Source organism: Teleopsis dalmanni, chromosome 1 (assembly GCF_002237135.1).
Source record: "Teleopsis dalmanni isolate 2A chromosome 1, ASM223713v2, whole genome shotgun sequence".
Taxonomy (NCBI): Eukaryota; Metazoa; Arthropoda; class Insecta; order Diptera; family Diopsidae; genus Teleopsis; species Teleopsis dalmanni.
Genome location: NC_051846.1, coordinates 179640846 through 179654389, shown reverse-complemented (window position 1 = coordinate 179654389; position 13544 = coordinate 179640846). Strand labels below are relative to the sequence as shown.

The 13544-nt window shown below is 28.4% G+C and overlaps 1 protein-coding gene across 1 annotated transcript; it reads right to left on the bottom strand.

The window, feature by feature from the left end:
- Positions 1-2483: 2483 nt before the first annotated feature.
- LOC119666816 (glycine-rich cell wall structural protein) lies at positions 2484-3230 on the bottom strand. Its single transcript, XM_038076097.1, has one exon. It carries the CDS (start codon positions 3228-3230, stop codon positions 2484-2486), a length of 747 nt encoding a protein of 248 aa, XP_037932025.1.
- Between the last annotated feature and the right edge of the window lie 10314 nt (positions 3231-13544).

Genomic DNA, 13544 nt, shown 5'->3' with positions numbered 1-13544 from the left:
AAGCTTATTGACGACTCAAACTTTATATCTTTTGAAATGGATTGTTTAGTACACATTTCAGTGGTTTCTTGAAAACTTAAATTATAAACTATAACTTGATATTGCCAGAGACCCAAAAGTACCAGACAATAACCAAGTACAGATTTAAGCTCAGCTTAAATTAAGTTGTAAATGAACTTTAAAAGTATACAAAGAGAATTTAGTGTCGTGCAGTGTAATTGTGTAATTACGTAGGTTTACTGTAATTTTTGTGTTGTAATACACTCTGGCTTAATTTATTTAAATAAAATATAGGATTTATAACAGGAAGATGGTTTAACTTTTGTAATAACTTATACATCCAATAAATATTTTTGTTTCTTTATACTTACACCTGTTGAAATCTATCACAATGAATGCAAAATATTTTCTATTAATAGAATCATGTCCAAAAAGTCTTTAAGTCAATAAATACCGCAGACAGCAAAAACAAAATCTATTCGACAATTTTAGTTTAAACATTTTCTCATACAAATTAAATGAAACCATTTATCACTAATAGAATTAACACTGACAGAGTAATTCGTTCCACCACAACTGCGAACTGGAATCGCATTCCTAATTTAGCGGAAACCACAAAAAAAAACCGCCAGAAGAATTCCAAATGCAGCCATCGCACGAACAGAATCTATCCAAGCTGCTGCTATCCAAGAGATAAATACCTTCAAATTACGCTCAAATGGCTTGTCTCAATTATTATAAATTAAACAGAAATTAAATTTAAATTTAAAGTAATAATTACGCCATAATTCAATGTCTGTCTGTGTGTCAGCCGCTCTGCCAAATTACATAGCACAAACGGCCAAATGCATATTTCCAACGCAATTGAACTTGACTTGACAAATGCGATTAAATAACAACAATTAATTTAAATTTAATTAAAAAAGTTTTTCAAATTATTTGAGATACAATTTAATTCGCTTGCGGAGGGAGAGACGAAATATCGAAATGCCAATAATGATGACACTTAATTTGTGCCAATAACAAAAACAAATGAATGGCTTAAGCAAAATGGACCAAAAGAAATATTACAATTATTAGTGCATGCTCAGATCTTGGCTAATATTGGACATGATTTGCTAAATGCAAGTAACTGAAATAAATTATTTTGCTATAAATTTAACATTTCTGCGAACATATTTGTAAAATATCAAAGCACTGAATGTGGAGTGGACAGTTCAAGTGAACTTACTTAATAATTTTTAAGGAAAATGTGTCTCAATTTGGGTGTTAAAATTATACTACTTACAACTGTGTTATGGAAAGCTATTGCTTTGCCGGCAGTGGCTTATAAAAATTGGTCAGTATATAATATACTTGGAGATAAAATGAAGCCAACGCCATTTCGAACAACATTGACACAGAAGGTCACACCCAACACACTACTGACTCAGTCCTTTCTAGCATATGATGATTACAACTCCTTGGTAGCTAATGATCTGAGTAACTTATTGGTTGTGGCGCACTATGGCATAAATCCATTCGCAAGCAAATTGAATAATGAACTGGAGAAATCATTCTATAACAATCCACAAATTGAACCAAATTCATTAAGCTTTCAAAGAATGACAAATACTGAAACAGACTTTAATTGGGAACAATATTTTATGGGTGGAATAATGGAAGCAAATAAACTGCCCAGTGCTGATGAGGTATACCAAGCGAAGCGACATCGAAATCAACGAAATGCATATGCGGAGGAAATGCAATGCTTTTTGCCAAGATGATGAACTTTAAGACAATATAAAGCTGGAATCAATAAGTTACAAAAAAAAAAAACTTAAATAAGAGAGTTTTAAAATGAAACTGATAAGTACTAAATAAGAAAAAGCAAAATTGCAGTTAATCATAAGTTAAGTTTAATAAATTCATTAATTTATTAATATAAGTTGATAAGTATAATAATTTTAATACCATGTAAAAATTTTTTATTTCTAATTTAAGTATTACACTATATTAAAAAAATATTTTTGAAAATAAAATCTGACCTCGTCCAATTCTAAAAAAAAACGAGTTCAATATAAAATTTTTTCGAAGTTCAGAACTACAAAATATTTCAGAAATTCTTTTTTTACTAACAAAATTCTTTCTAAATTTAAGAATTTTGTATTGATATGTTAATTTTATTTCTTGTTTCTAAGCTCGTTTCATAATTAATGCAAATTATTTTGACTGAAATAAATTAGCTTCCAAAATTATGCAAAAGTCTAAGAAGCAAAAGTCTAAGAACTTGTTCAACTTGTCCAACCAATAGGAAGCAAATTATTATGTTCTATAAGAAATTTGAAGACAACAAAAAATAACAATTTTTATATTTAATTTAATCTATTGTTTTAATTTATTTCGGATTTTTTTCTTTGGATGAACTTATGCCTAAAACATTGCTACGTCTAAAAACAATTTAATTTATTTGAACTTTTTGGTAATAAATTCGGGCGTGCAATTTACCAACCCTTATTCCATCCGCTGCTGGCACCACCAGAATAACCCCCAGCACCGGCACCGCTACCATAGCCGCCACCGCCAGAGTGACCACCGGAATAGCCACCGGAGTGACCGCCGGAATAGCCACCGGAGTGACCACCAGCATAACCACCAGAGTGACCACCAGCGTAACCACCAGATTGACCACCTGCATAACCGCCACCGCCGGAATAACCACCATGACCGCCTTCGGAAATAACTTTAACAATGATGACTTTTTCAGCAACACCTCCGGCATTACCACCAGAATATCCACCGGAATAACCACCTGAGTGGCCACCGCCATAACCACCGCCGTAACCACCAGAGTGACCACCGCCATAACCACCAGAGTGGCCACCGCTATAACCACCTGAGTGACCACCGCCATAACCACCAGAGTGGCCACCGCCATAGCTGCCACCACCATAACTGCCACCACCAGCTGAAGCACCACCGAAACCGCCACCAAGACCGCCAAGTTTACCAGAGAATAGACTGCCCAAGCCGCCGAGGCCGCCGAGACCGCCACCTCCTCCACCACCGCCGCCGCCGCCGAGTCCACCTAATTTTGATGCTAATAAAGCACCAATACCACCGGCACCTCCGCCGCCGCCACCACCACCACCGCCTAATAAGGCATCAAGTGAACGTTTTCGCACATTGTGAGCCTGACCGCTGGCTACTAAAGCCGCCAATATCACCAAAATACAAACGAAGGGTTTCATGCTAAGCGCAAAGTATTCAATAAGTTATCCAAAGTCAAATTTAGCAAAAACTAATCTAATCACATAAAATGTGGACACATTTATAGGCAAAAAATAATTAGCCGATCAGAACCACAACGACTGCTGCACAACAACAACTTACCATTAATTACCCAAAAACAGATAAGATAAGAAGAGGGCAGCGTTTTTTATCGAATCACATTGCCTTATTAGTCAATAGAGCGAGATCAGCATATGTTCAACGGTATTCTTCAGGCAGATCCACACAAACCAGCCTCAATCAATATTGCTTAAATCGATGTTTTAATAACCCACATTTGGAATAATTCGGCGTTCGGCAATTATGTTGACTTCGCTAACAATAGAACAGCATAAATATGTAAATTAACGCTTGTCGGGTTTTGCGCGTGCGCGATTTAAATTAAAAACTTTAGCTTTTTAATTATATTTTTTTATTTATTTTTATTTTATCGATGTGTAAATTTTTTTCAATAATTTTTATCAATAATCAATGATTCAGTTTATTGGCATAACAAGTATTTCTGGGCAGCGCGCAATATATGGGCAAACGCTTATCTCAAAGCCAGATTCTTCGCTTCTTCATGCTAAAACGGAAGATACTTTGCAAAAGAAAAAAATGATTAAAAATATCAAAAATAGAATTGAAGTTGATGAATCTCAATGCAAAATCAATTCACTAAATAAATTATTTATACTTCTTCCTTTTATCGTAATTTTAACGTTTCAGTCCAAGTAGCTGCCTCTGCAGTTTGTTTCCTGAAGCATTTGCTTTATTAGTTCTGTGTCAGTTGTCTGGTTAACACATTTTTAAAAGCGGAGAAACCCAATCTATTAAGAAGCTTTGATAAGAGTGAAGTAAATTGAAATATATATCAAAAATAATAATAAAACCAAAAGATGTGCAAATTTTTAGCTTCCTAACAATACTTAATATTTTTTGCAATTTTTTTTTTTATCAAATGTAAATGGCAAATGGTGATTAATAAAATAGAGGAGTTATGTTAACTGACTCTATGTTACAACACACCCAACCTAATAATATAGAATAAAATAATATAAAATAAAATAAAAAGAAGTTAAAATTTATGGCATTAGAAAGCATTAATATACTTATCGTACATTATTTATCTACAATTGACCATAAAATATTTTAATTTATGAAAATTGACCAACTTTTTGTTAAAAGCTAAAGTACTTAGAAATTATTAATTTTAAAGTACTTTTCAATACACATATATATTTTAACTCAAATGTTCTTGATTTTTAATTATTAAATTGCATTGTAAATATTTTTCAAGCTGTGTTCAAAATTATAATTTATTTATAATATTTACTTACTCTGTAAAGACTATTGCTGATGGGTTGACCATGGACCCAACAAATTATGATTATTGAATTGAATTATGATTATTGCATGAAAAAGGCCACATGTTAAATACATACGTACTCTTTCATATTTAGTAATATGTATGCACTTCTAACATACTCTAGGGGAACCATTAAATTTTATTAAAAACTTCAAAACTAAAACAAAATTAGATGCCTCTTAAGAATATTAAATCCACGTATATATTGAGCGATATAAAAGAATATAAATGAATATAGTAAGGTTTGAAGAGCGCAACTTGCAGATAGCGGAGTCCTTAGTATATTTATATTATTAAGAGTAAATCATTATATATTAATTAAATTATTACAACATATGTTATCTAACATATCATTTGTACATAAATTATATATAAATTAAAATCTAATTAAACAAAATTTAGTGTCTTATCAGTCTTACCTCTATTTTGAATTTTGGTGTATATGTTTCATCAGTAAATTCTGAATTAATTAAATATAACTTCTAAAGTCAATTATAATAAAAAAAAAATATTTTACTTATAAAATTAAATATTAAATAAAAGTAATATTACTTATTATAGAACCATAACCATATAATAATATATAATAATAATACTATATCAACTTCAAATTATTCAATTGAATACTGCAAAAACTACCTCTAGCGGATACCGAAAGTAACAAAATATTAGAAAAATAAACCATGCCATCTGGCGATATTACATACTTAAAAATAAGTCCATTTATAAGAATGTCAGTTCAATAGAATTTTCATTGAATATTGTACAGGATTATATGTCTTATGTTACGGATTCAACATCGCTGTTTCTGTAATTTATGTGCATTTGATTTGGCATCCAAGGTATCATATATTTAGCTAAAAGTTTGAGATTTTAAGTTATGGACCATATAATTTATAGAACACACACATATTAGGTGTTCCAACAACAGTATTTGATTAACGATTTCTCTTTACTAGCCATAATTTCGTCATTGATTTAAAAGATCATTACATTCATGAAAAATCATTTAACGACACTAATTAGTATATAGTCTGGAGATTTCATATGATCGTATTTTTTTGAAAATGAGCGTGATAGCTACAGCCAAGTAATTATAGGCAATTCTATCTTTTCAAGTATTTCAGTTTTTCAACTTAACTGATTTCAACTTTTAACAAGAATAAAACTTGTTAAAAGTGCTTGATAGAATTACTAAAAATAAAACTTTCTCAAAAGAACTATAAAAGAGAGAACGAAGTAAAAATATTGTATTCAATTTAATATAAGATCTAATATTTGTATTTGTTGTTATAACGAAATCGTAGATGCTTTTTATTGCTTTTTTTCTTGCTGAAAAATCTAAATATAAAAATTTTCAGTTCGTTTTTATAGATTTCACCTTATAATATATAGGTGATAATTATATATATAATTTATAGAATATTTGAAAAAATTTGCCCTGTAGAATTTGCTTTCATATCAAAATTATAATTCTCATTTAATTAAAAAGTTTATTTCCATATATTGTGTACATTTATTACAGATTGTTGATTATAAATTTAATACAATAAAGTTTCTAAACACGTACTTTGTAACTCCTAATGATCAAAACGGGACTATCGAATTGTAAAATTATGGATGAAAATATGATATAGTAATAATTGCAGATTTTAATAAAAATTTGGTTGCACCATTATTTAATGTCACTATATATAAATGTACATGAAAATGTTTTGTGTACGAAATATTATCTGATTTCCAAATATGTTGTTAAGAACGTTTGATAACAGTTTTTTTAAACACGCACTGTCAGTGGTCTTGGACATTATTTTTTGAAACTGCGAAACTCGTACTTTGCGACTGACCGAAAACCGTACTTGAGTCACTACCATCATATTGATGTTTAGTATAATTTATCAAAAATATTAAATTGTAGAGTTCAAAAATTTAATCTGAAGGATTTGGAAACTCGTATTTAAGAGTTTTTTTCATAGTTGTTTAAGTTTTTTTTTTAAAGAATAGTCAACCCAACAGCCATCAAAGTGGGTGTGTAAAACGAAAGCCAAAGTTTCATAATATCTTTTAAGTCAAAAATATTGGAAAATTTAAGGATATTATTTTTAATTTATTTACTTTTATTTATTCGTATTATGTATTGTACATGAGTTTTAATATGGTCTTGTTTTTAGAAACCTAAAATCTTATATTAGTACTATTTACACTCCAATATAAAATTTAAAAAAAAAAATTAATATTAGAAAAAGAATTTTAATTTTTATTAAGTCCAAAAATTTAAAGAAACTAAAACAAATAATAGATTCAGAATTAAATCACTAATAAAAATAAATCGCGTCCAATAAAACACCGGTTTATATTAAAATAGAAGAGAATTTCATACCACTTTTATTTTTCTGTTCCATATCTCTCACAATAGTATATATATATATTGCAACTAAAAATACTTAAATAATAAAAACAATTTAAAGTTGTACAAAGACTAAATAATATTAATAATAACAAAAACTTTGAAGTTCGTTGAACTTATTTAAATCGTTCAAAATATTTACTTAGTGGACGTCAATTTGACGAAACAAAATAATTTCCTATAAATCAAGCGACTAATACGAAAACTGTGGGTGTCTGTTTGTTGCTTAAAAAAAATTGAATAAATTTTGAATTGCCGAAAAAAATAAATTATAATATATAAATATTTTAACTATTTATTTTTCATAGGTATATATAAAGATGTTTGTAAAAATTTATAATACTAAACAAATTACTATAAAGAATTGCTTTTTTGAACGTTTTTGGGGCGTGTTTTTTTATTTAATTTCAAAGCTGGTCAAAAACGAGTTTCTATTTAAATTTTTGCTTTAAGATACTCTTCATTATTATTTATAAATGACTTAAACATTTACTGAATTTAATAAAATTATTAATAAAGCATGTCCGTAATTACTTTGATGAAGTTTGATGATAGTGCAGTGCATTAAAATAATAACAGCAGCTGTTAGAAGTGTTTTAGAAAAAATTAAATGTAATTCCAAGTGTCAGCGAGAACTCATCAAGAGGAATGCAATTTAAACACATTTGTCAAGGCAAGCGAGGCAACCTACTTAGAGTGTAAAACAATTAAAATCATCTTCGCTCAATACTTTTTGTTCAAACCGTAAAATAATTAAGTTTTTATAAAGTAATTAATTTTAAAATAATCAATTATTCATTATTGTAAATAGCAATATAAATTTAATTTTGTAAAATATTTTATTATTTTCAATTAAATTAAATTTATTTTTCTTTATTGGTTTAATTTCAACAATTTTTTATATTTTTCTGTTATATATTTAAAATGCGTTTAATTAACATACTAATTAAAATCATACAAATTAATTATTTTTCCAAACAATTGTTCACATCAATGGCTTTTTGCTTCACTCAGATACACATATACATAACCACCTACATTAAGCAACCCATAAGTCTAACAATTGTTAATAATCAATTGTAATAAAAAAAATAGTATATTTACGACAATAGCCCCACCTATCGCGTCCAAATATAGCTTACTTTTTTCCCTTCTGTTCGGTAATATTCTACAAAATTATATTAAAATTAAATAAAAAAATATATAAGCATTTATTCCGACTAAATTTATAGCTTTTAAAATTATTTTGTTTTTTTTTTTTATATAAAATTATAGTAATACCTTCACCTTTAAGCAATTTATTTAATAATTTTGTTTGATTATAACTTAAAATAATCAATTAATTTTAAATATTATTTTGCCCTTCAGTGAGGAGCACTTGACATTTGTTGCTGTGAGGCCCGTTTCTTTGCATCCGCACCGCATCTGTTGATATGCAAATATTGACATGACAAATATCAAACGATTTGCATATTAAAATAATTGATTTGCAAATTAAAACAATATATTTTCAGTTTGATTTAAACTTTGATTGACACTCTAAAATGCACCAAACATGACAACTGAAACCGTTTGATACGATACCAGCTGCGTGCTTCCTATAGGCTCAAAATTTAGATTTCAGATGAAAAATTGTTTTCACAGTTTTTGCAACTAATAAAGCCGCGTACTACTCGTAATTTGTTGTCAACACTGCCATGGTTTATTGGATATTTTTTTCGACTGCAAGGTTTTTTCACATTGACGGGCTAAACAATGGAAGAGACTCTTTGTCGCCGTTCGAAAACCGGTATGTGTTTCCGTAGTGTAAATTGTTATTTTTACTATTTTGTCAACTTTTGGATGATTATCTTTAATCAAGCAAAATGCTAATTAATTTCATTATTGTTTTAGATTAATATTGTTTTATTGATTTGAAAGGAGTAACTGGTTTGATGTGTTTGATTAACATAATACATGCTTTTAAAGAAAATTATATAAGATAAAATAAAATAAATAAGTATGAGTAAGTATAAAAAAATTGGAGAACTGATGTCCACATTTTTAGTAAAACAGACCATTTTTAATAAACCCTAATAATGAATTCTAAAGTCTTCAAACAATCATATACATACGAAAGTAATTATAAAGAGTTTAAAATTTAACAATTAAAAATTAATATAATTAATTCAATTATTTTACAGCTGGTTTATGATTTTATTATAATATATAACACAGCTAGGGAGTTTGTTAATAAATTTTCACAGCAAATCACCAAAATTCCAAAAAAAAGTGCGAACATACAAGTCAAGTACAACTTTGTGTCAGTGGCTAATGAACGCAGACTCTGAGCTTCAAATTTGGCAGAACCCGAGTTCAACTCCTAGTACTTGCGGTATTAAAAAATTATTTACAATTAATTGAATATAGAAATAATTTCAAAACCACTGCTAATGGCTATTTGGTAATACCCCAAATAGCGATATGGTTAGCCAAAAGTTCAATTAATTAAAATAATATGAAAATAATTTTTGTTACTGTAGTTTACTACTGTTCGAAACCTTTCTATTAAATAGCAGAAAGTTGTTAAATTAAAAATAGTCAATATTATCTTATTGACATTAAAATTAAATATAATATATGGTAAATACGAGAGTAATATAAAATTTACAATGCCATAAGGAACTAACACTATAAATTTGAACAAAAATTTCATAAAATTGCTTTATTAATCTTCAAATATGTACGTTGACTACTTTGATGAAGATAATCTATATTAATTTTCGTACTTTGTAATTGTAATAAATATTATGTCTAGCTTTCCAAAAATATAAATAAATCAAAATGAATAAATGATTCAAAAAACCCGCGATAAAACATATCATTTTAATATTAACAACTTTTTCAATTATTGATGACATCAAAATGAAGACATTAAGAACGTGATCAAATTTATAATTACAATGAATTATATTAATATTCCGATAATGAATTTCAATGTCAATCTATCTAAATGAAGGGGAAGAAAATCGAAAGCATTTCAAAAATATTTCATTTTTAAAACTAAAATATGTGTCATTAAATAATAATTAATATGTTAGTATGCGACCCCTGGTTCAAACTCAACATTTCTTCTCTTTTGGTTCTACGCCTAATAATAGAGTAATAGAACGTAACTGAAAAAACTTGCAGTTAACTCTATTCGAATTTGGTTGAGACACTTTTCCATGTGAAGTGACGAATTGAATATCGGTACCATTCTCTAAGAGGCAAATATAGTTATAAAAAGTTCCACACCTATAGATCCATTAATATCTTCAGCGATATTAATCATAAATCCATTTAAGTACTGGACATTAAGAATATTTATATGTTGATTCAATTTCTTTTATTTACTTATTTATTAAACTTTTATTTCTAAAAACTACAAAAGTAATAGTAGAAATACAAAATTGAAAAACCGATGTGACACTCTTTATAGCTTGTATTTTATCATAGCCCAAAAGAACCAATTTTGATAATAGGGTTAGGGCTCCGTGCTTAAAAATAATAACATAATAAACCCGCATAAACTGGTTAACCGACTGCCACATAAATCTGATATTTTGTATTATCTATAAACACTAATGCAGGTGCACTGAGAGAATAGAATTAATCGAAACAACAGCCTCTGGTGGTTTTACACTTTCTATAACACACGTACAAGTAGAGTAGTAGCAAAAACAACAACACCTATTTTACAGAAATCAGTGGCAAATTTCTTTTTATTATACCTATATATATGAAAAGTTAAAGAACTCGAAACAAAGTCTAGATAGTCTATGCTAGTGAAGACTTGAATCTATCAAAGCGACTCAAGTAGAATCGTTTCTATGAAGTCGAAACTTCGTATCTCCTGTGAATGAAACAAATAGCAAAAGATCTCTCGGCAATCGTTACTCGTCTGTTTAAAAAATTTTCACAAAAAGATAATTATAATTACTAATTTATATTATAATTATAAAAATAATTATAATTGTTAATTATAATTAAAAATAATAATATATAATTGAAATTAATAATAAATAATTAATTTATTTAAATACTTACATTCTGATATTTGCAATACCTTTTAAATCAGTAGATACTTTCGAATCTACATCCACATCATTGCTGATAAAGTAAAGGACCTTGGTATACGTCTCTAGAATGAAAATACAATCATACTCTGAGTTCTCAAAAAGCGTTTACATGCTACATGATGCATACGAAAAATCTGTATAGACGTCTAGGTTTGTTTAGTATTGCTACGTACCAATAAACTTGTGTATACTTTACGATCAATTCTATCTAACCTATTACCAAGCGAATACAAATATTATTAAGTTTGTTAATTATTGTCATCCAACTGCATTCATTTGCGAATTAATTATATATTCTATTGATGTCAGCAGCTGTTAATTTTATTTTTAGTTACAAATTTATAATATATTCTGTTATTTGGCGCATCCTATTAAAGGTAAACTGTAAGAATATCAATGTTTTTCATATGCCACTTAATCAAACTGGAAAATACGATTAGATCAGTTGGAAATTTTTGCTCACTGAGTAATTGATTTTTATATGTTAGAATCTTCTTGATGTCGTAATGATCACCTGGAATAACAAACTCAATTTTAATAAGCAAACCAAGCACTTCTAAATGTTAAGTATCTGTAGACATAATTAAAAAAATAATTGAATTGCAAAGCAGGTTTCTGTGTTGAACAATTAGTCGCACGCTATGCGGGGTGTCAAAAAGTTCAAGCTTTTGTCAGTTTCGATATCCGTAAGATACAATCACGACTTAATGCCTACTGTAAGCAATAAAAGCATATCATGCAAAACATATAAAAATGTCTCAATTGTTTATTTTCTTTCATTTTTCTATGCTAAATTTATATGTAAACAAAATAATTTAATGGAAAAAATGTTAATATCTTAAATGACTTACTCAGCGTGGTGCGCGCATATCTCAACAATACTAAACAGTGTAAACGCATTCAGAAAAACCGCAGAATCTAATATGCGTCTTGAATACATAATGAGTTCGATACTCGTATATAACGAATTTTTACATAAAAACACAAAAAATAATAATAATAATTTGGTATAAATAATGTAGTATTTATATAAAGAATATCTTAATAGCTAATATATGTGTGGAACAATTTAATATGGTCATGCAAAAAGTTGAATATATTAAAAATTTAAAAAAATTGATGTAGAAATTGAAAGCTGTTTTTAATATAGACAAATTCACCTACTTTAAAATTTTTTTCTAAATAGAAATACAAACTTTATTTTATATATACAAACAATCAACTTATTAGATAAATTCAAAAATTGCCCAAAATTTTCATTATTTTAGTTTACTTAATTATGCTTGAACTTTTCTTATGGTTTCTATTAATTATTATTCAATGGTTAAAGTCAATAACCCAAAACCTAGATATTTATATTTACTCTTTAAGATTTATAAGATAAAATTGTTATGAATGGCAACTTGAAACTCTGGATCTAGATCGCATGATTGAGTAAAAAGCTGTAATTTGATTGAAGTTTATCAAGAGCATATTAACAAAGCACATTACTTTTCCTCATATATTAATAGAGAATCAGTGTTTTATCCCTTTCACGTGATTATGAAAATAGGTCATATCAGTTTCATGATTTATTTCAAACGCCGCAAAAAACACGTCGACATGATTTCATAAGGAATTTGTCCAAATAATTTTCAGTGCCGTATGCAGAGAGACAGAAAATAGGCCCGTCCAAGATGATATAATCTTCTAACCTATTAAACTCTGCAAAAACACTGACACAGACAAATAAATTTCCTAATATACATAGTGTGTTTCTGCCTCTGTGAAGACACTTTATAGACAATATATACTCATGGTATATATTTTAAGCAAATTGGTGTAGCCGCATCTAACTATTTATCGGTCTGTGTATAAATAAAAGTGATATTGTAGACCTTATGATATTTTTGATGACATATTGATCGAATTGGTTTAGTCACGTTACGTCTTTGTATCACTTAACAAATCACATTGTATAATATATTTTCTCGATCAACATGATCAGTTGATCAGTTTTATGATGATAGTAGTATCTTTATTTATATAAGTAGCAATGAGGGATACATTGGAAACAAAATTAATACACTCTTGATTGTCTTTATGAGCAACTCTGCTTTTTGGCGACACTATGTTTATCTGAACGAGGTGATAGAGACAAAATATTCTTATGCTCTATATCATGGCTCTCCAGACCAGGTTGAAATCGCGGGCCAATACAAATCACCGCACAGATTAGAGGGCCGTAGAAAGAAATACGTTCATTGATGTTTTGGAGAAAAATAAAAATATTTGGTACACCATAAAAATAAAATAATGTGATTTCACTAAAGTATACAAAAAGAAAATTTGCATAATAGTGATATTATTATTATTAAAAGAAAGTATTGTGCACTCCGACCTAAAAGATCTATTGTGCCCCTTACTCGGGCTAGAGTGT

What these genes read in the sequence shown, in the direction of transcription:
- LOC119666816 (XM_038076097.1), bottom strand. Translation starts at nt 3,230, where the DNA reads ATGAAACCCTTCGTTTGTATTTTGGTGATATTGGCGGCTTTAGTAGCC.